This window comes from Xenopus laevis, chromosome 6S (assembly GCF_017654675.1).
Source record: "Xenopus laevis strain J_2021 chromosome 6S, Xenopus_laevis_v10.1, whole genome shotgun sequence".
Lineage (NCBI taxonomy): Eukaryota > Metazoa > Chordata > Amphibia > Anura > Pipidae > Xenopus > Xenopus laevis.
Genome location: NC_054382.1, coordinates 13,264,014 through 13,289,073, shown reverse-complemented (window position 1 = coordinate 13,289,073; position 25,060 = coordinate 13,264,014). Strand labels below are relative to the sequence as shown.

Sequence of the window (25,060 nt, the reverse complement as noted above, 5' to 3'; positions counted from 1 at the left end):
CCTTAAAGGATAAGTAAACCTTTAAAATAAGTGAATGTAAAATTGACGAGAGGGCTATTCTAAGAACATTTGCAATTTATATACATTATTTATTTTCTTTTTTTTCCTCAAGATATTAAAGGAGAAGGAAAGCTACGGAGGCATTTTATTGCCAATAGATTAGCTGCAATAGTGCAAGCTAGAATGCTATATTTATTCTGTAGAATGTTTTACCATACCTGAGTAAAAAGCTCTAGAAACTCTCTGTTTGTTTAGGAAAGGAGCTGCAGTATTAATGTGGTGTGACATCACTTCCTGCCTGAGTCTCTCCCTGCTCTGGGCTCAGATTACAGCAGAGAAGGGAGGGGTGGGGGGAGAGGAGCAAACTGAGCATGCTCTTGCCCAGGGCAATGAGGTTTAAGCTGAAGGCAGGAAGTCTGATACAGAAGCCCATGTGTACACAATAGAAGGAAAGAAATGCAGTGTTTCTTTTGACAGGGGACTCAGAGCAACATTACTTGGGGGGTTTACTGGTATATTTAGATGGACCTTTCTGATAAGGCTTACTTAGTTTTAACCTTTCCTTCTCCTTTAAGTGAAATATGTACTGTTAATATAAATACATTTTGTTACAACAGCCCCACCCGCTGGTCAGTTTCCGACCAGTCTGACCAGCAAGTAGTCAAGGAAGTTGTCAGGAGAAAGAAAGAGGCTGCTCTGATGTTCTTCTGCTTAGGACAAAAATTAGAAACCTTTCTCAAATCTTTCCTAAGCAGAAGAACATCAGAGCAGCCTCTTTCTTTCTCCTGACAACTTCCTTGACTACTTGGTGGTCAGACTGGTGGGAAAATGACCAGCAGGTGGCACTGTTATAACAAATGAATTCATATTAACAGCACATGTATCCCTTAATATCTTGGGAAAAAAGAAAATAAATAATAAATGTAAATTGCAAAAGTTCTTCGAATAGCACCCTCATCAATCTTACATTCACTTATTTTAAAGGTTTACTTATCCTTTAAGAACTTTTGTAATGTACATTCATTATTTATTTTCTTTTTATTCCAAGATATTAAGGGATACACGTGCTGTTAATATGAATGAATTTTGTTACAACAGCGCCACCTGCTGGTCAGTTTCCGACCAGTCTGACCAGCAAGTAGTCAAGGAAGTTGTCAGGAGAAAGAAAGAGGCTGCTCTGATGTTCTTCTGCTTAGAAAAACAATAAGAAACCTCTCTCAAATCTTTTCTAAGCAGATGAACATCAGAGCAGCCTCTTTCTTTCTCCTGACAACTTCTTTGACTACTTGGTGGTCAGACTGGTGGGATACTGACCAGAAGGTGGCACTGTTGTAACAAAATAATGCAAAAAATGAAATAACCAATACCTTGTTCAGATGCGGGGTGATCCCAAATTTATTGTAGTGCTCTTGACATGTGAGTCATGTTCAAACGTTTCGGGACAAACAAATGCCCTTCCTCAAGTGTTGTAACAAAATTCATTCATATTAACAGAACATGTATCCCTCAATATCTTGGAATAAAAACGAAATAAATAATGAATGTAAAGTACAAAACTGCTTAGAATAGCAGCCTCATCAGTTTTACATTCACTTATTTTAAAGATTTACTTATCCTTTAAAGACAACAGACATGGCAATATGCTTTCAGCATCAACCATCCCCCTGTGTAAGCCGCTTTATAGAGCTTTTATGTGGCTGGAAAAAAAAACCCACAAACATTTGTGCTAATTTAATATCTGTTCTAGTACAACAGCTTGACACCTGAGGCTTGCCCTAAAGCAGTTACAAGGCTGGCAAATGGGCCTGCTGCTTCACACTCCTGAATTATTCAGTGCGGCAGCCAACCTTACATTTGTCCCTGTAGGGAAGGGCTTTATAGGTGACGGTTCGGTACGGAAATGGCCCGGCGACCAGATTTACTATTGACTTTGGAACAATTCAGCAATATCGATATTGACATTATTTTCCTTTTGCAAGCAATACATGATGGCTTATCACAAACTGTTAAACAGGAGGCTGGAAAAGGGTGGCGGGGAGTTGCTGATACTTTTCTTGGCATGTTTCATTGAAAGTGTGGGCTGTTTTATAGCTAAAAATAAACTTTATTTGTAACAAGAGGTACAAGGTTGGTATTAAGAGGAAATGTTTTTTTGTTTTTTATCAAAGCAACAGGAAAGCTTAAAAGCATGTTATTCTCAGTATAACTGCATCTATTTATAGGAACTAGAGCAGCCACATCATTTGCATCCTGAGATTTCGGATGCATTAGAAAAGCTGCATACAATGTATAGTAATGGCAGTTCATCCTCTTTTTTCAAACATAATACCATTAGTATGATTATGTATGCATAAAACCTCAGCTATGTTCTTAACCACCGCAATCACAGCACTCTCAGTTTTCCAACCACTATAGCATTAATCCCATTCTGGAATATATAGAATACAGGTATGGGACCTGTTGTCCAGAATGCTCGGGACCTGGGGTTTTACGGGTAACAGATATTTCCATAATTTGGATCTTCATACCTTAAAGGGATACTGTCATGGGAAAAAAATTTTTTTCAAAATGAATCAGTTAATAGTGCTGCTCCAGCAGAATTCTGCACTGAAATCCATTTCTCAAAAGAGCAAACAGATTGTTTTATATTCAATTTTGAAATCTGACATGGGGCTAGACATTTTGTCAATTTCCCAGCTGCCCCCAGTCATGTGACTTGTGCTCTGATAAACTTCAATCACTCTTTACTGCTGTACTGCAAGTTGGAGTGATATCACCCCCTCCCTTTTCCCCCCCAGCAGCCAAACAAAAGAACAATGGGAAGGTAACCAGATAACAGCTCCCTAACACAAGATAACAGCTGCCTGGTAGATCTAAGAACAACACTCAATAGTAAAAACCCATGTCCCTCTGAGACACATTCAGTTACATTGAGAAGGAAAAACAGCAGCCTGCCAAAAAGCATTTCTCTCCTAAAGTGCAGGCACAAGTCACATGACCAGGGGCAGCTGGGAAGTTGACAAAATGTCTAGCCCCATGTCAGATTTCAAAATTGAATATAAAAAAATCTGTTTGCTCTTTTGAGAAATGGATTTCAGTGCAGAATTCTGCTGGAGCAGCACTATTAACTGATTCATTTTGAATTTTTTTTTTTTTCCCATAACAGTATCCCTTTAAGTCTACTAGAAAATCATGTAAACATTAAACAAACCCAATAGGCTGGCTTTGCTTCCATTAAGGATTAATTATATCTTAGTTGGGATCAAGTACAAGCTACTGTTTTATTATTACGGAGAAAAAAGAAGTAATTAAAAAAAAAATTTGATTATTTGGATAAAATGGAGTCTATGGGAGACGGCCTTTCTGCCGTTATTGCATTGCGAATTTTAATTGCGCATTCTTAAGAAGTCGTAATCTTTTGGAGCAAACATAACGACTTTTTCCGTTTTTCCGAAGTTTTATTACATTGACTGCACATTGGCGCAAACTATAAAATTCTGTCAGTGTCTGTTGGAAGTGGTCGCTAAACAGTTTCCGGGTTCGTAATAGTTTTTCCGGTTACCGACTTTTATTACATTCCCCCGTAAATCTTTAAACTGAAAGTATATGGTACCCTTTCCTATATCCTTTAGAATGTCTCCTGGAATTAATCCTGGAATGCAAACATATAATTTTTTCTCCATTGAATGACATTATATTATTACTATACCTAGTGAGCCTGCAAGTGGCTTTAAATAACACCCAACGGCAACCTTTCTCTTCTCTGTCCAGCCTGTTTGCTAATCTAACCTTTCAGATATTTTATCCAATAAACCCAGAAGCAGGAGATGAATAAAAAAATATTTACAAAAAGGCTTTCTTTGGGATAATCTTTCGATTTAATATCTCCGTGATACAAGTGCAATGCCAACTTCATTCAGATGCCCAGCAGTGCAAACATTGCATTTGAGTATCATTGAGCTCACTGCAGGCATCGTTCATCAGGATGATTAAAGCTTTCTTAAAAGTGTATTACATGTCTGCTTTGCAAAATGTATTTATCGTTCCATTAAAGTCTGTGCATATTGATAAAGATACAACTCAGGCGAGAATGTGCATTAAATAAGGCAGGAAACGAGTTACCGTTTACGATATTATAACGCAGGATTTTTGCTTGAATCAAAAAAAAAAATTGGAAGAATAATTTTGAACTATTTAGGCTGCGAGGGTGTTGCAAATGTAGGACTGAAAAAAATCTTCTAGGAGCAGAAGAACAGGTTGTATTTCTCTCCTTTCTAATTTCTCTACAATAAATTAAGGATTGGCATTGTTATTACACGCTTTTACTAAAGCAAAATATCTCTGAGTTCTATTTGATAGAATTAAAAACAGAGAGGCATTCCACATTTCCATGTGTAATTATTCAATTTGGGACCTTGTTTGTGGATTTACTTCTATATTGGAACAAGTATATAATTACCTTTAAAAAAAAAGTCCTTTCTCCATTTTTTATAAAAAAAACTAGCTAGGATCATCTCATTGTCCAAGCGGACTATTGTGTCCTGGAAAGGACACTATCACATATTTGGTGTTAAGAGTAAAGGTAGCCATATATAATAAGATCTGCTCGTTTGGCGACCATGTACGATAAGATACACTCGTTTGGCGACCATATACAATAAGATCCGATCGTTTGGCGACCATATATGATAAGATCAGCTTATTTGGCAACCATATACGATAAGATTCGATCATTTGCCAATCATATACAATAAGATCCACTCGTTTGTCGACCATATACGATAAGTTCCACTAGGTTGGCGACCATATACAATAAGATCCGACCGTTTGGCAACTATATACAATAGGATTCACTTGTTTGACAACCATATACAATAAGATCAGCTCATTTGCCGACGATATACCATAAGATCTGCTCGTTTGGCGACCATATACGATAAGATCTGTTTGTTTGGCGACCATATACGATAAGATCTGCGGATCTTTCTCCAACATGCCCACCAACTGCAGGGCAATATTGGGTTAATCTGAACGTACGGCCCTAGGGCAGAATTATCGGATTACAATGAAGAGAATGGGCGCCAATGGGTTTTATGACCGCATAAACTAGCCAATGCGGTCTTCGAACGACCGGAAAACCTCCCCGATCAATATCTGCCTGATTTCTGGCCAGAATATCGATCGGGGAGACCAGTCAGAAGCCCCCATACACTGGCAGATAAAATGCCGAATCGGTCTAAAGGACCAATAACGGCAGCATTAATCTGCCCATGTATGGCCACCTTAAGAGGCTCTACAGTCAATCTCTTCACACCCCTAACTAAGAATGGAGATTAAAAGGGCAGACGGCATGAGTTTTATTCTTGCTTCTCTTACTTTGGTTTATTTATATGTTTTTTAAGTTGACCTTTTCTTTTGATTATTACATTGAAATAATTCTCACTCGTTCACCAAAAATGCATATTCCATGAATATATATATATATATATATATATATATATATATATATATATATATATATATATATATATAACAAACAAGGGAAAGTTGTGCTCACCACTATTTTTTAAAACCATTAGGCGGGGGTGAAATGAGGCTGTGACCACAAAATACATATAGTCAAATACAAGAGTCCTCTGCACTCAACACATTATCAATATATTTAAGACAGTGTATTTGACTATATATATATATATATATATATATATATATATATATATATATATATATATATATAATATATATATATATATATATATATATATATATATATATATATGTATTTTAATAGGTTTAGTAATATTGTATAGCATACAAAGCGGCAATGTCATTAAACTGCAAAGATGTCAAAATGTTAAATGAAGTACACCATTAGCCTGCTGTTAAGTACTATGCAGAAACCACTTTTATAAATGTCAAGCAATGCCTTTATTTTCAATTAATGCCCTAATAAAAAAAAAAAGCCTTGGGTAACAGATGCATTAAGCCCCATTCCCACCCACCTCTTTTTATGAAGTTCTTTAAGATTTGTTTTTTACAGAATTAATCTTGTGATGGGGAGCAACTGGCCCCCCTCTGTCCATGCTGTAGATCTAAAAAGGGGCACAGTTAAATAATAATCGATTCCCTAGATTGTTAGATGGTTTCTTTTTACTTTGGATTTCTTGCAGAAGGGTTATAATCCAATAGGAAGCCGGTAGGAGGTGATATGGAAAATACCTAGGAGACTATGGCTGACAAGTCAGGGCTAAAACTGCAATTAGAGACAGTGACACCTGTTTAAAATGTTGGAAAATACGACAGGTACAAAACCTGTTATCAAGAATGCTTGGGACCTGGCGTTTTAACACACGTGTCTCAGAATGAAAATATGTGCCTTATTGTGTGCGCCTGGTTTTTTTCCCAGATAACAGCTTTTTCGTATTTTGGATCTTCATAAATTAAGTCTACTAGAAAATCACGTAAATATTAAATAAACCAAACAGACTGGTTTTGCTTCCAATAAGAATTAATTATATCTTAGTTGGGATCAAGTACAAGCTACTGTTTTATTATTACAGAGAAAAAGGGAAATCATTTTTTAAAATTTGTATTATTTGGATAAATTGGAGTCTATGGGAGACGGACTTTCTGTAATTCTGCATTTTTTGGATAACAGGTTTCTGGATATCAGATCCCACATCTGGCACATGTTCTTAAGGGACAAGGAAGGACAAAATACAATACGAGTCCAGTCAAAGGCATACCTCCGTACAGGTTTTTAGGGAAGCACGCCCCTGTTTAAAAGATCGTTAGGCTTTGATTTTGCAATAGCTTGCAGTATAGAACAAGCACAATCCATAAGTCACCACACTTTGCTCAAGACAAAGACTCTAACACATGCGCAATAGCCAGTATTTCTGTTCAGCTCATGCGCACAACATCCTGAGATCATCCCCTGAAGCTTGCACTCTCTCCACTCAACTCTCAACACCCAACTGTTACAGGCATAATACAGAGGGGAAAATTTAGCATATGCTCAGTAGATATGGAAAAATGGGCATGGTGATGCTATCCGGTCAAATATGGAGGACACAATCACCTAATAGAACTGAAACATAGAATGACTGATTATTCGCTTTTTGGAAGAAGAAAAAAGTAGTGATCTGGGAGAGGGGAATTCGAATATTGACATGAGCCGCTTTCTAAAAATAGCCTTTCATTGTCCTTTATTGTCTAAAAGGCATAAATGGTAACCGTTATTTTTAAAAAAATCAATTCTAGGTTCACAGTTGAATGAAAACGGAATGTTTCCAGGTTTTCTCCAATCTGACCTGCCCAATCTAAGTTCAGGAAAAAAAACACTGGAGAGTTTAAAATGCTGAAAGTTTATACTTTCCCATAACATCTTTCTTGTACCGAGGTTTATGGCCATGTGCAGATGGGAGAGCTCATTCCTGTAACTGTAGTGCTACGCAATATGTTGGCACTATATAAATACATGTTAATAATAATAATATTAACTGGTCACTTTAGTAGATGTCATTACAGGCCACTCACATTCTCTTCCAAGGTACCCAGTTACCCAAATTGCACTGAATGGATAGGTTTCATGAAAAAAACTATTTTAAGAATGATTTCAATTTGAAATATGAACTGCTGAACCCCACTTACAGACCACGTTACCGAGCTCCAATGTTTGTATAGAGGAAGTCATCAACTACAAGAAGAAATGCTACTGGTGTGTAATGTATAATGTAAGGTGGTTTGCACAATTCTTATAACTTTTGTGTTTGGTTTTTTTTTCAGGAATTTGCAGATTGTGTATATCAGCTGGTCATACAGAAGTTCCAAGAACTGACAGATCATTTTTCCTCCGTGTGCTCTCGCCACAAGGCTTTGGCAGCCATTGTGATGACTAGAGGTAAGAGAACCAAGTGAGATGTGTGACCCTGAACATGAAGGTCCTATCTTATAATATTCCCATGTGTTCCTATTACTCAACAGTGTTAGGTCTGAAGTAGCACAAACACCACCCTGAGGATAATAAGGCAAAGGTGATGCATAGATAGAAAATGTTTATACTCACTCAGAATACTGGTATTGAGCTCAATTGCCATTTTTGAGATGCCTACATCAAGTAAGAAATTCAACCTTTAGGCCATAGCTCACAACATATTAAATGGCCATCTCAAGACGCTTGCATCATCCAAACACTATCTCCCCCTAATAAAAATGCATTGATATACAAGTATGAGATCTTTGTATTCAGACCTAGGATTTTTACATTCTGAATAGTAAAATAACACATTGAAACATTACAAAAGCGAATGTAGTTGTTTGCCATCAACATGGATTTATATACCACATTAGTTAACAGCAATTACAAGACATTAGGTCCACCTTAATATTATAAGGCAGGATGCAAAAAAACACAAAGGGGCGACTTTTGCCAGCGAAGGATCCACCACACTTTACGCCCCTTTGTCAGGCTCAAATTTGCTACCACTACGCTAATTCACTAAAATGCGAAGTTGCATCTCTGTAGCCGAATGCTGGCGAAGTTTCACTAGCGTTAATTCGTCAGCGCGAACATTTCATAGCGAACTTTCGCTAACGTTCAATTCTGCCATGCAAAACTTCATTAGTACTCTACGCTTAGGTCAATTTGAATAGGGTGGGTACATATAGGTCATATATACGTCTTAATTAGAGATGTTGGTGCAAATGTTTGAAGAGGCCACTTATTATTACAAATGTCCAAGGAAGCAAAATAAAGACAAAAGAGATCCTCTAATGCAGGGATCCCCAACCTTTTGAACCCGTGAGCAACATTCAGAAGTAAAAGTAGTTGGGGAGCAACGCTAGCATGAAAAATGTTCTTGGGTGCCAAATAAGGGCTGTGATTGGCCATTTGGTAGCCCCTATTTGGATTGTCAACCTAAATTGAGGCTCTGTTTGGCAGTGCACCTGGTTTTTATAAAACCAAAACTTGCCTCCAAGCCTGGAATTCAAAATTAAGCATCTGCTTTGAGGCCACTGAGAGTAACATCCAAGGGGTTGGTGAGCAACATGTTGCTCACGAGCTACTGGTTGGGGATCACTGCTCTAATGTCTTAGACATGAGCCCACCCTAAAACAAATGTGACATGCCCCTTTTGAAGGCAATCCCGCTTTAAAATATGAAAAAGCGCCAGCGTTTACGGCATACAGGATATGATGTCACTGAAATAAGATTAAGGAGGATGTTGCTTCATTTTATCAGTTCGCCAGGTCTAAGGTGGGGCGAAGGAAACTCTGGCGAAAGAGGTAACGTTCTGTAAATATCGCACTTTAGTGAATTTGCGGAGTAACAAACGTTCGCCTGAGAGAACATTCACCTGGTGAAGGGGCGCAAAAATTCATTAGTGCCGGTTTCATTCGCTAGCGAATGTCTGTTAGTATATATATCTGTTTTCTATATCTATATGCCTACATCTATCTATTATCTATCCATCGTATCTATCTTTTCTATCTATCTCTTATCTATCTATTATTATTATCATTTTTAATATTATTATATATTTCTTATCTATCTATATATTATTGTTATTCTTATTATTTATTATTCTTATTATTATTATTATTATTATCTATCTTATCTATCTATTATTATTATCTATCTATCTATCTATCTATCTTATCTATCTATTATTATTATTATCTATCTATCTATCTTATCTATCTATTATTATCTATCGATCTTATCTATCTATCTATCAATGTATTATTATTATTATTATTATTATTAATATTATTATTATTATCTTATCTATCTATTATTGTTATCTATTTATCTTATCTATTATTATTATTATTATTATTATGATTATCATTATTATTATTATTATTATATCTTATCTATCTATTATTGTTATTATTATTATTTTAATCTATCTTATCTATCCATTATTATTATCTATCTATATGAGGGTCTGTATGTTAAAGTATCATCAATCACCCTCCCTATGTACCTACCATTTATCATCTATCACTGCAATAGAAGGCAATTATAATTGAATAAAAGGGAAATGTAATTGAAAATCATCATGGTACTATATATCAATCTATGTATCCGTCTGTCTGTTGGTCTATCTATATCCATCTATCCACCTGCCTATAGAGTATTTATCAAGTTATCATTCCCCATTTGCAGCCTGATACTGGTTACAAATCAAACTCCCTATGATATATCCTGTGTTTGGAACCATAAGTATGATTTACCACTTTCCCTGGAATATTCTGACAATATCAGAATTGAATTTCACAGGCAAGGGGAAAATAATAAATGCCATCTATTTCCGCTTAATGTTGATTTACAGTACAACTCACTGTAATAACAGTAAATTACTCCTCGGTACTTTCCGTTGTGTCAGTTATTCCATATACGCCAATAAATGTTTTGGTGGAGAGTAAAATTAATGTACATTGATTATCGGGGGTGATATGTGATTTATGGGGCGCTGTCTGGGTTTACGGAATAAATGATTCGATTGCTAAAGAAAGCTATTAGGTGCCATATATTGAGTACGACTGCAACGTCATCCCAGAAACCCCATTGTCCTGCATTCACGCACATTCAAAGGGAGATGGATGAAATTTGGGAGAATAGTTATTACACATATCTGTGTTTGCAAGAGACTATCCTGAATATTCTACTGCTGGATTATATGATACATTTCAAATTTCACCATTGAGCTACTGACAGTTGTGTTAGCTTAAAGGAGAACCAAACCACCCAACTAATGAAAACCCCTACCCTCCATAGTCCCCCTCCCTGTTCCTCCCCGACCCCACAGGTGTTAATACCTGCGCATGCGGCAAAGTCACGGAAATTGTCAAAGGGACCCGAAGGTTCCCGAAGCGCTGGATTATGGTGCCCGTCAGCTCCGTTGTGCTGACTCTGCATCGAGGAATAATTAAAGACTTAGGGGCATTTACAGGTATTAACACCTGTGCGGGGTGGGAACAGAGAGGGGGGACTATGGAGGGTAGGGGGTTGGGGGTTTTCATTATTTGGGGGTTTGCTACTTCTTTAAAGCTTGACCCACAATGCATATACAATGTGTGTATATATATATATATATATATATATATATATATAATTCAAAAAGAAGTCTGCACACTCAGGTCTTAAAGAACAAAAAATATATTTAAGTTTATTAACGGCCGTTACCTGGAAACCCTTTATCCAGAAAGCTCTGAATTATAGAAAGGCCATCTCCCATTGACTCCATTTTATCCAAATAATCCAGATTTTTCCAAATTTATTTCCTTTTTTCTGTGTAATAATAAAACAGTAGCTTGTACTTGATCCCAACTAAGAAATAATTAATCCTTAGTGGAAGCAAAACCAGCCTATTGGGTTTATTTAATGTTTACATGATTTTCTAGTAGACTTACTATGAAGATGCATAGTACTTCTTTTTGGGGGCCATTGTCCCTTTAAGATAGAAATTTAGGATTCTAAAAGGGGGCTGAATCTGTGACTTCCAGCCACATTTGAATTTTCTCTCCATGTATAGATTACAATTTCCCCATTTCTAATTTCTCTTTTTGTTTTCTCTTCACCTGGACTGTCAGTAAGACAGTGAGTTCACACAATTTACTTTTTTTTTTTTTTTTTTTGATCTGCATAAAAAATTAAAGGAAGGCTACCGTTCCCTTATGATGGTAAACCCCATATAAGGGCTGATTCACTAAGGTCCACATAATTGTGCCACTTGGAGACCAAGAGAACAGGGCATAGGTGGCACTTGGACCAAACCAGGAAGTGACCAAAAGGGGAGAGTGGGAGAATTTAAGGGGGTACAATCATAAGTGAGAATGCAAACTTTAAAGTGATGGTAATTATAAAAGATTACTAGCTCAGTGATGGAACTTTTCCTTTTAGAAGAATATTTTTTGCTGCCCTTTGAAAGCTATTTTCTATTAATCTAGAACAGCTTAATTAATAATTGAAGCCATATATCCAGTAACAGATATCTATAGTATGGAACGATTCTGGTCCTGGGTTATTTGGTTTTTTTTTGGATAAAGGGTTTGCCATAAAATGGATTAGCTGACTTCAAAAAACCAGAGGTTCTCAAATGCTCTGACAGTCCAGTCCAACCCTCTATGTTAGTTAACACTGACAACACTGTCATTTTATAGATAATGGCTCCCATACCTGTATTAAAGAAAATGTAAATCAAAACAAAATAATGTAAAATTGCCCAGAGCACTCGTCTATGCATGTCTCAAATGTATATTGTTTTTTTATATTTGTCTAGATATTATCAGTTTTTACACTGCTATTATAATGAATATGAAACAACACTGCCACCTGCTGGTCAGTCAGCTGAAAATGAATTTTGTGAGATGGCACACTGCTTAGAAATGAAGTTATCAAACGGGAAAAAAATCAATTGAAGTGCAAGTGCAGTTGGCAACTTGTGATTTCCTAAGCACTTGCGTATAAACCCATTTTCAAGTAAAAATACTGTTCTTGCATGAAAATGCTCTCTTCACGCTTCCATATAGTTATGGCACTCTGTGCAATTCATGCATTATGGCAAAAAGACATGGTAGTTGTTCACAAAACTGTATTTTTCTCACTGCACGTGCCCTTTTTAAAATTTTCAGCCAACAGTTTAAAAACCACCAATATCTTAAAAAAAGAGCTCTGAGCAGTTTTACATTCATCTGTGGTTTTGGTCAATCTTTCAGGCTTATCAAGTCTACAGACAAGTTTGTATGAACTGTGGGTGTTTTCATCACCAGCTCTCCAAGCACTCCATTAGCCCATAGCCCTTATGAAGGTCCCCTGTGCAACAACAACAAGTTCAGCCTGACTTGTCTGTAGGGGGTTGTTCCATCTTCATTCCTCATCATTTCATCTGGTCACATTATTTAGTATCTTGTTATTTGGGTGCAGTGGAGTAAAATAGGGAAAGCCACCAGTCCGGATTTCCAGATTAGGAAATCTGGACAGGACATTGAAGTTAATGACATGGTGATCAGCCACATCATCAGCCATGTCCCCTACATAATCAGCCCCTCCCCTGACATCACCAGCCCCACCCCCAACAGTGCCGGTCTGCCCCCTGACATCGCTGCCCTGCCCCAATGTCACCTGCCCCACCCCCAATGTCATCCACCCCGCCCCTTGCACATTTTCCCCTATCTGAAAAGGTGGCAACCCTACTTGTTACCCTTTCACACAAAGTGACAAGAACCACCATTCCATTCTGCTTCTATCAAGATGTAGCTGGTTATGCTGAGGAAGCACATCTTATCATCATATCAGGTTTCCATGGTTTTGCGTGGACCAGGGTTTAGTTGACAGTCAGGCCCAACTGATGCCCCAAATCATCTAACGGATATGGACTTGGGGTTGCCACCTCTTTGGTTTTGAACTGGACAGCCCAGTTTTTCAAGGGGCTATCTGATTTAAAACAGGGTAACCAGTCAAAACATGCCCAATCGTGATGTTACCCCAACATAGTTGGCCAGTCACCAAATGTCGCCTGCAGAAATTTTTGCAGAACGGTGACAAAAATTTCCCACACTGCAAGTTTCACGTGCATCAAAAATGTTGCAGTAGACAAAAAAGTTGCCCATACACTCTAATGTATTTTGCTACAAAAAAGTCACCTCAACAAAAATGATGCCAATTGCCTTTAATGTGTTTCGTGGATTTTTCAGCCTTTGGCAAATTCTTTCATAGTTTCACGAAAATGGGACAAATTTGCTCGTCATTAGTCACTGACACGATGTACCCACATAATCATCATTACGTCCCTTTGTCCAGCTTTTGGCCCCAACAAAATTTGCAATTCTTTAGGCTGCTCCAGTTTTTTTTTTTATAAATTTACCAATTTTATCATAAAGCAATTGTTGTTATTCTATTAATGCCTTTCCTGGAAGTAATAACTTACTATTTGTGTCCAATTCTTTATAATTAGCTTCAAATTTAGAGCACATTTACCTCCCCCAAAATGACAAAGAAGCGCTTCCCACAAGCAGCGTCCCGCCAAATTCCCTCAGTAAGGGAAACATCACATTATCATTTTACACAAGTCAAGGCACACACTTAAACACTATTTTCCTATCCGCTGTTGATCGATCTTGACAGTTTGAATGCGTAGAGCTACTCTTTATCACCTTCTTTTCAGAGGGTGGCATTGAAATGTCCGCCGTAATCATTCCACGAAGGGTGAAATCTGGATTTTTTATATTTTATTTGCTTAGTGCATCAGGGTTTTTTCCATCTCCTTTGTGTAGCTGACAGCTAGGCCAGTTTTAAAAGAAAATGCAGAGTGTTTTTAATGCAAAAGACGACATGGAGAAGAGAACACAATGCATGAAAATCTCATATTAAAACATCAAGCTGTGAGAAAAACACAAAGCTTTACAAAGCTTTAAAAAAAAATAGTATACGATTAACAGGGGCTAATTTTACTGACTCTCAACTTGCTTAAGTACTTGGTACAGAATAAGAACCATCCCCCACTTTTAATGGGCCATTTTTCTGGGATGATCACAGGTTCAAATTGGTTTTTTTCATAATGTAGTTTATCAGTGTGGTTAAGCATTCTAATCAGTGTACATGAAGTTATTGAAGTGCAGACAGGCCCGGATTTGTGGCAAGGCCGCATAGGCCCGGGCCTAGGGCGGCAAAAAATAGGGGCGGCATGCCGCCAAGCCGCATTATGGGGACATTCGCGTCTCCTTCCTGCCTGGGAAGGCGGGCGCTAGGACCGCGCGGCCGCCTGGTCGGACAGCGCAGCCTAGGGGCGGCCGGAGAAGAAATCCGGCGCTGGTTGCAGAGTAGAGATGGGCGAATGAATTCACCAGGCGTGAATTTGCGGTGAATTTCCGCGTTTCGCCACCAGTGATTAAATTCACAAAACTGCAGAAAAAAATCAGCCACGTCAAAAAAAAAATTTCACGCCGTTGGAATAGATGGAATTGTTATTCGAACACCCATTGACCTTAATGTATTTGGACAAAATAAAAACTTGTCGTGGGCGTCAAAATTGAAGCACGTCAAAATAATTTTGACATCCATTGACTTCAATGTGTTTCGCTAATTTTTCTCCATATCTCTAATTCCTCGGTGAATTCGCAAATTTTACAGCAAATCGAATGGCACAAATTCTTCCATCACTAGTTCAGAGCGCAGCCAGACCTTGGACAAAAGTGTTTTTTTAATGAGCATGAAGGGGCCTTTGCGCTCATTAATACATTGACATTTCTGCTGGGGTCTGTGTAAATGACCCCCTTATTGTTGTATGGGATTTTAATTAAAATCCTGATGTTTTCTAAAACGCTCAAGTTTTCCGTTTGTGCGAATAAATTCCTTGAGTACCTTCTTAAACACTAAACAATATGGGTTGTGTAATTTGTTTCATAGTTAGACTTTATTATTTTGTAATATTTAATTTATCTTCAACCTAACATTTTTTTCCAGCAGACAACACACTCATGCTGTGAGTCACTGACAGATTTCACCTGGTATAATGTGCCTATTCCAGCATCATTCAGCAATTTGCCGTGCACAACTGCCAATCAACATGGTTAAGGTTGAGCAGGAGAAATGTTTGGCTGAGGAAACAAAACGATAATCCTTTTATAGCTCAAAAATATCTCTAAAAAGTTAGGAAGTTGAAATTGTTTAAAAGTAGTGATGATCAAATTTGCGTCCCTGAAAAAATTAGCAAAATTGCTGAAAAATTCACGAAACGGCAGAAATTTCCAAAACGCATTAAAGTCAATGGCCGACTTTTTATAGCAAAATATATTTTATATGCATCTAACAACTAACACAAATAGATTTTAGTGTATTATGTTTTCCTTTGAATCTAGATGTAAATAGTAGTAGGGCATCTGTGTATGAAAGTCTCCTTATAAAACCTTTCTATGGATTATCCCAGTGCAGTCTCTGATATAGAACAGGTTAGATCCATAAACATCGGACTAGTCATTTCAGCAGAACCCAAGGATCAGCTGTAAAGTACCTGGCGGCAACTCAAGCTCCACAAATCAAGTCGATTTTATGTTTTCTGGTTATCAATTGTGTTCATCGGCACCACAATAAACCATAGCATTCTGTGTGCCACTTTTCTTTCTTTTACAATTTATCTGTGTTCTTTTCTGTTTTCGGCTACATTGAAAGTCCAATCCACTGTTGATGATGAGCCATTACAAGCAAGGTTAGGGTGACATATGAAATGCTTGGAGCATTTATCTACGTCAGTTTAAGGCCAGAGACTGACCACTGATGGATGAAGTGCAAAATGCACATTTATGGGTTATGTCAAGGCTGCTACAAATTTGCACTCACAGTTGCTAAATAGCTAGTCTGGAAAGGGATGAAATCCACTGTGTATTGTAGGAAAATAATGAAGCTCTGTAAATGTTTTCTCTTATAACCAAAGCATGGAAATATATATATATATATATATATATATATATATATATATATATATATATATATATATATATATATATATATATATATATATACACATATAATATATATATAAACACACACACACACTGGGTGAGAAGTTGCAGAACTCATGTACTATGTGCATTAGTGGATGCAAATTTGCATATATCTGCATAGATAGATAGACAGATAGATAGATGGGCGTCTTAATAGTGTTGACGCGCAACGGTTTTGACGCAAACTACTTTTCTGTTTTTTTCCAAAATTTTTTGATGCTGGTGAATTTTCGCAGGAATTTATTCGCTGCGGTTTCATGCCTGGCGTATTTATTTACCCATCACGAATAATAAAATCTACAAATAATATAGATATTTATGCGGTACATATAGTTTCACTGGGTGTATGGATGCTGGGTTTCATTTGGAGGGGTTGAACTTGATGGACATTGGTCTTTTTTCAACCCAACTTAACTATGTAACTATATGTAACCTCAGACACGGGGTCCCTGTTTCTGAGATTCTCACTAGAAGGGTTGTCCATCTTGGGCCAACACAGCTTTGGGTCTTGTAGAGCCCAGGTTTCCAAGAACATCCATCCAGATCAACAGATGAAGGCCAAGGAAAAAGTGCCTCTTACTAAGTACTGTATGACAGGATTTGGTCATCAACCTATGGACCAAAAACTTGATACATGGGCTTCAGCAATATAACTAAGAAGAAGCTAGTGTAGGAATTTAAAGCTATAGGGGGGAAATAACCCTATGATAATGTTAATTGTTCCAATGAGCAAAGCAGAACATTGATTTCGGTTTAAATGGTTCCAATTAATTTCTTTAGTGCAATTTTGGGAGAAGGAGACAACTGCCCATTCCAGAAAGATAATTCGCTCTATCATAAACTCCTCCTTATACGTAAATCTGATTTGCTTATAACAAATATTACTTGATAATTAAAAATGAAAGGAGGGGTTCATTTTTTAACTAAAAAGATAGGCAGAAAACATTTTCAAGGAAGTTCAGATTTATTTGTTTTGTTATTTTTATCTTTCATAGATTGATACTTGTGATTCTGATATTTTTGTGAATCCCTGCCTTATATACAAATGACTACAAAACCCCATTTAGGCTAATTTGTTAAATTATACTGTTTGATTAATTTTTACAGAAAAAAAAATGACCCAATGGCCTCCACCAAATTTTGAAAATACATGTTTGGAGAACAATTATTTTCATTTGAATTTTCATTTGAATGTTTGAAAAACAAAATTTTTGTTATGATTTTCTCAAATAGTGGGATCTAGTAACATAGTAACATAGTAACATAGTAAGTAAGGTTGAAAAAAGACACATGTCCATCGAGTTCAACCTTTTTTTTTTTTTTAACTACCTATCTGCCAGTTGATCCAGAGGAAGGCAAAAAAAACCCATCTGAAGCCTCTCCAATTTGCCTTAGAGGGGGAAAAATTCCTTCCTGACTCCAAAATGGCAGTCGGACTAGTCCCTGGATCAACTTGTACTATGAGCTATCTCCCATATCCCTGTATTCCCTCACTTGCTAAACACCATCCAACCCCTTCTTATACCTATCTAATGTATCAGCCTGTACCACTGATTCAGGGAGACAATTCCACATCTTCACAGCTCTCACTGTAACAAACCCCTTCTGAATATTTAGGCGGAACCTCTTTTCTTCTAATCGGAATGGGTGACCTTGTGTCAGCTGGAAAGACCTACTGGTAAATAAAGCATTAGAGAGATTATTATATGATCCCCTTATATATTTATACATAGTCATCATATCACCCTATGTGATATATGACCCATCACTCGTATAGTGTTTCTGGGTATATTTAGCCAGTGACGGCAACAAATAAAGATATAAATGTTTATCAGAAACCTAAATTCTAAACCCAGAATGTTAGCAGATGTAACGAGTATATGAGAAATCACTCACTGTTCCGTATTTTAAGCACACAGGAAATTGCTCAGAGTCAGCCTGAATTTAGAACACAGATAAATCTTGACCTGAGGCATTTTACTGGTATCCAGAGCTCTGTGAAATTGCAGGGGGGTTTTTTTGTCTGGTTCTGGTACATTGTATACAGGGAAGTTACATTTGTGACTCAGGAACATACAACGCACATTATATATTGCCCTCTTATGAAATTGCAAAGAATTATACACAGATTTACATAGTAGCAACACGTTTATCTTCCTCCAGGGGCCAAGGTTGGAGCTGAGCAGATGTCGCACCATGGTATAAGGAACACCTTAAAATTTTCTAAAACTGTGAATTGCAAGCTAGGACAGAAAATTAGGTCAGAGTTAAACTGGGTAACATGATGTGATACAGAATGGCCGGAGGTAGGGGTGAATTTTCTATAGACTGTAGGCATCCAAGGGCGTATACTTATAAAAATAAATTTCCCCCCAGCCTAACGCTGGACACTTTCAGCTAAACTTGCAGGGGTAGTTGAGGAGGTAGGAGGTACCCCTCTCTTCCACAACTAGTAGCACATCGCTGAGGGGAGGGCAGGGCTGCCATTAGAAATCACGGGGCCCCGTACAACAACATTTTTGGGGGGTGGGGCTGGGGCGGGGCGGGACCCACCACACATTACAGTAAAAAGACCACACAGACATCAGCGCTAAAAACAGTGCCAGGGACCCCCCATAAATGTTTTTTAAAAATCATTGGTAGTCAGGGCCCCCCATAAGTTACAAGTTAAAAAAAATTTGGGGCCCCAGAGAATATTTTTTAAAAAAAACATTGGTGGCAGGGGACTGTAGGGTATTAAAATAATGCATTGGTGGATAGGGCTTTAAAAAAAATAAAAAAAACTTCAGGAATTCAAGTTTGGCTCTTTTCGTAAATTCTGGTCTTTCCCTGGCTTCAGGACTTCAAGTTCAGCTCTTTTTGTGAAAGTTCAGCTCTTTTTGTGACATCGGCTCTTTTCGTGACTTCGGCTCTTTTCGCGACTTCGGCTCTTTCCATGGCTTCAGGACTTCAAGTTCAGCTCTTTTCATGACTTTGGCTCTTTCCGCGGCTTCAGGACTTCAAGTTTGGATCTTTTCGTAACTTCTGGTCTTTCTGTGGCTTCAGGACTTCAAGTTCAGCTCTTTTCGTGACTTTGGCTCTTTTCATGACTTCGGGTCTTTTCGCGGCTTTGGGACTTCGGCAGTTTGGCTCTTTTCATGACTTCGGGACTTCGGCAGTTCGGGACTTGGCGGTTCAGGACTTTCGAAGAGATGGCTTTGGCGCTGCCAAGGGGGGCCCAGCTATTTTAAAAACTGCAGCACAGCCGGTCCCCTTTAGGCCTGAGCCCAGTACACTTGAAATTCCTGTGCCCCCCTGATGGCGGCCCTGGGTGAGGGGGCAGTCCTGAAAGTCTGTTGTAGGGATGCAGTTCCTCCCTAAGAGCAGAGCCAAAACAAGGGTAAGACAGAAGAGGTGCAACAGAGAGTGGGTGCTAGGTACGTACTTCATATGTAGCTTATCTGTTCAGGCTCTCTTCCCCCCACTGTCCACAATGTGTTCAACTCTTTCACCCCTGTCGGCAACATGTGCACAAACGCTCATTTGTGCATGCATGGGGGGGGGGAGGTGATCGGTCGGTTGGCTAGGATGCTGCTAAGAATGCCCTATAAAGTAGAATATATTGTGCAGAGAGGAACTGCATATAGAGAGGTTCCACGTGCTTTATTAACCTATTGGTCACATTTGTAGAGAACTGCCTGCGCAATTCGGCAATGAGATGAGAGGATAAAAGTACTCAGAGGGGCACTTTGAATAAATATATTATTTTTTACATAGGGCTAAAGTATGTGCTACCATTGTTATCAGTGAAAGGCACTACTGTCTAAAGCTCATGTTCAATATTTAAAAACATTACAAGAAGAGACATGGGTAATTTAATAAAAGTCACAGTTTGTAACCCACTACATCCAATATGAAGCTTGCTTTCATACATGTGACTAGTAGATGCTACACACTGATTGCTACTAGACCTGGGAAACCCTGGGATTTGTATTGCATTCCTCGCCAATCTCTGCAGAAGCAGTTGGTGCTCTAATTGTGTCTACAAATCCCACGAAGATACACAGATACTCTTCCTTTTTGAGCTGCTGACGTGATGTCTTTGATAATTGTCCTTTACTTTCTGTAGCAGGTCGAAGTTGCATTGTAAAGAATGAGATAAAGCAGCCCTAGTGTTTCAGACTATGGCCACAGGGAGGCTCTGCACCAGCAAGTTTCCAGCTTGGCTGAGTTCCCTGTGCCAGTTTCCCATGTAACATAAACCTTGGATTGTGAGACGAGACGATGGCATAGCCTTGCGGCATTAAATATTACTATTGAAATGCATTTATGCAGTGGAATTATACCAAGGAACACAATTCTGTCAAGCCAGAGTTCCGTTTTAAACAAACAAGTATCCTCTCCAGAACTGATAATGGAATGTATTAGCCATGTCTGCCGCTTAATAGAACTCGGGGAATTAAACAAATTCTAATCTTGTTTGTTCGTCCCGTTAATTTCATTTTCTGGGTATTAGAGCCTGGTAACGAAGGCTGGACTGGAATTGTGATTTATCTGAGTTCTCCTTGCCAAGTAAAGTAGAAAAAGGACTAAAACTGATTTTCAGATTTTATGAAGAACCTCCAGCAGTAGGTACATTTATAGGGGCCCTGTAACCATCAGCAGTCGCGGGAGCAGACCATAAACAACCTGCTCTTTTTTCAGCCAAGCCAGAGATGTTTATTGCCTTGTATAGAATGTGCGCTCCAAAGATGTAGTTATTGATTAAACAAAAAAACATTGTCAGGGCCTTTTTATCTAATAATTAGCAATAAATACTGTTAAAGTAAACTGTGCAAGTGTTCTGACTAATGCTCTGTACTTGCAGCTGCATAATTTAGTGTAATGACCCGAACCTCTCCAGTGGCGCTACACTTATGGCCTTTTTTAAAGTAGATGAAGCTTTCAATATTAGTTCCTGACTCGGCCCCTCCATACTTACTTGATAGCTTATTGGCCCTGTAATGGCCTCAATGACCAGGCTTCTGAATATCCCAGTGGGCCAGAAGCACATCAAACCACTGATTCAGTCCTCTCTTGTTGGGTGTGCATAGGTCCATATTACAATCTGATCATTCACTTAACTTCAAGATTGGGATCTTGTTTCATATCAAATTGGCCAAACATGTTGATGGGTAAATTCACTCAATTTGAGAACTCACCAGACAAGTGGATTAGTGATGCACAGGTTGAAAAATAGTCAACCCTAACCTGCCTGGATATACAACCTACCCAGTTGAACATGCCATGCCTTCATCACTTGTAAATCCATGTCCAATCTTTCTAATCAATGATACCAAAGGGGGCAGGCAGGAGTATTTTTGGCCAGAACAGGAATGCTGAAAATGTGAGTGAGGTCTTAGTGATGGGCGAATCTGACTTGTTTAGATTAGCTTCACCAAAAATGTGCGAAATTGCAAAAATGTCGCCAAACACATTGTGGTAGCCTGTTGTTTCCATGGAGTCTTCTATACAGACATGGTTAAAGAGTAGCAGGGCTAGTCCAGGGAATCCTCATTTTTCTAGATTCAGACATACTTTACAAAATTTTGGAGCACACACAAATTCGAGGAAATTTTACCTGAAGCCCACTCACAACTCAATGCAGAATTTATACTCTAGAATATATATCTGCCCTTTCTGTTTTCTGTGACTCTCAAATACATTTTGTTCTACACACAGGTCTGGACCTAAGGCAAGCGCAGGTAATCGCTTTATCCTCTGGCACCAAATGCATTAATGGAGAATACCTTAATGACCAAGGGCTTGTGGTCAATGACTGCCATGCAGAGATCGTAGTACGAAGAGCCTTTCTTCACTTCCTTTACACACAACTGGAGCTCCATCTAAGGTAAATTGAAATCTGTTGATGGATGAAACACGTTATACTATCTGCAGTGGGACAAATCGGTCCCCTAGATGTCTGATCTAGAGTTCTTTTATGCATTGGGACGAATCTGTCCTGTAGATGTCTGATCCAGAGTTCTTTTATGCATTGGGACGAATCTGTCCTGTAGATCTCTGATTCAGAGTTCTTTTATGCATTGGGACAAATCTGTCCCCTAGATGTCTGATCTAGAGTTCTTTTATGCATTGGGATGAACTGTCCCCTAGATTTCTGATCCACAGTTCTTTTATGAAGCTGTTGATTAGTTCTGCACTGCTGAGTGGCCAATATACTGAGGAAGGCGATGCAATTTAATGCACTTTCATCTGCAGATGCTCAGTTCATGGAAGCATACTTCTTTCATGGAGAATTAGATTAACGCAAGTCAAGGGACACTTTCAGATATTTGTTTACATAATTCATGTAAAACTTGACTCAAGCTAAATGCCTGATAGGAAACAAGATTGCCGTCTCCCACAGTGATGCAATTCTGGGCTATTTGCACTTGCATCAGATTTATATGTCCTTGTGTTTTATCATTCTGTTTTGAAAATAGAGTTTACAAAGTTAAGAATATTCCACACGTTGTGTGTTCTGGACAGAACCTAATAAGATGCACCCAAACCAAGAATCCCCCACTGATATTATGACCTCTTCTAAATGAAATAAGTTAAATCTTATTTCCCCAGCTTTCACGGGGAACATCATCAATACTCCCAAGGTGGCTTCACTGTCAGGCTTTGTACAGAGCAGCCAGCGATGAACCTTTTATTGATATGCATTTATTGCCTCTAAATTAAGATTACCAGATCATCTGAAAAAGTCAGGGACACTTCTAATAAATGCAAGCTGCTTGGCTTTGCTAGAAGTGGTCGTGGGTGGATTCTAATGAGGGTTCAGAGAGGCTAAGACTAATGAATCTTCTACAACTAACAAGATGGAGATATAGTACAAGAAGTTGGCACTACCTTTGTCCCACCATGATTCCTGAGATTATATTTCACATTCACATGATCCTATAACCTTTGTCTGTAGCACCCCTTAAAAATTGTACAGTTTATAAAAATAAACCTACAAAAAAAAAAGAAGCCCCTAGAAGTATTACCAAGAAATATAATCTGCTCAACAAGATATGTCACCCACTAAATTCTAGATTTCCTATGAGCCATGGGCTGAGCCAATGGGGCTCATTTATCATCACTGGGCAAATTTGCCCATGGGCAGTTACCTATAGCAACCAATCAGTGATTAGCTTTATAAAGCCAGCTGCAACATATGCAGCAATCTGATTGGTTGCTATGGGTTACTGCCCATGGGCAAATTTGCCCATTGTTGATAAATGTCTGTCTACATCAGACTAAGATAGTATGGTTGAGGAAGTAAGGTCATCATAGAAGTTAAGGAAAACAATAAATACATATTCAAACAAAAAGGTTACCGAGCCCTAACTAAGCCCAGTGGTCTGTGCAGCAGAGTTGTCCTTGGTTTTTGGGTGTTAACATCTGGGATAAATATTTATCATTCTCTGCTTTGGCTTTCATATCTGAACCCTTCTTTAATTAAGTATCTTATTCGCATTCCCTGAAAACCTAAAATCATAAAGTATTTGCTTTAATAAAAACTGATTTCCTATGGTCCAAATTCTGTGTTCTACAGATAAATGCGGCAAGCAATTTAGACTTATCCCCCTTACAAATACATTGTATTGTCATTCTGCAACTCAGTTGTTAATGCCAATTGTGTTTTAAATTAAACATCTGTAATTATCGAATACAAACCGGAGCATACGATATTCACTTCCCCATGTACCAGTAGGGCCAATGGTCTTATCTCTTTGCAGCAAACAGAGAACAGACTGGGAACATTCGATTTTCATCCGATTAAAAGAGGGAGGCTACCGGCTGAGGGAAAATATCATGTTCCATTTGTATGTGAGCACATCACCGTGTGGGGACGCCCGGCTGAACTCGCCATATGAAATCACCTCTGATCGTAAGCTGAACAATTCTAATATCTTCCTTCTTTTTGCACCAGTCCCATGCAGATTGGGAAGAATGTTTAAATTCAGTTATTCTCCAAAATGTTTCTGGTTTTCTGTGAGATAAAGTATTCACAAGAACAGTTTTAAGTTGATTCAGACATGAAAACGCATTGAAGTTACACCATAGGTTCTTTGTTTTTTGGGGGTATTTGTCAGAAATGGTTACAGTTAGTTGGACAACCTGGACCATGTGGAAATCATTTTTCTTGCACTTTATACATATACATAAATACACATGTATAAATTGAAGACAAGGGATTATATCTTCTTGTTCCTTATTTTAAAGTGGAGTATCTTAAGGTTTCATTATTGTATGGCTAGAGAAATTGCTTTCTGCAGTCTGTATCTATAACTTTTCATTGTATCACCATGCTCCTATAGTTTGAGGGTGGTGTACACCACACTTACCCTCATAGGCAATAATATAAAATGCTATGCATTTAATTTTCTATCACTTCATCCATTTGGCCCTGTCCTGGCGTTCCATTCCCATTTTCACAATAGAATACTTAATCCCACCCTAGATGCCAGTTACTGGACTGTTTAAGCATAGACATGTGAAGAAGGGAAGACCTCTACATTAGAAAAAAGTGGTGGTCAAAGAC

The 25,060-nt window shown here is 38.2% G+C and overlaps 1 protein-coding gene across 1 annotated transcript in view; it reads left to right on the top strand.

The window, feature by feature from the left end:
* adarb2.S (adenosine deaminase, RNA-specific, B2 (inactive) S homeolog) overlaps window positions 1–25,060 on the top strand; it is a 348,099-nt gene that overhangs the window by 298,569 nt on the left and 24,470 nt on the right. The window contains exons 4-6 of the mRNA XM_041567373.1: window positions 7,789–7,903; window positions 22,210–22,378; window positions 24,255–24,406. Coding sequence (XP_041423307.1) covers window positions 7,789–7,903; window positions 22,210–22,378; window positions 24,255–24,406 — 436 coding nt within the window. The remainder of the gene's footprint in view (window positions 1–7,788; window positions 7,904–22,209; window positions 22,379–24,254; window positions 24,407–25,060) is intronic.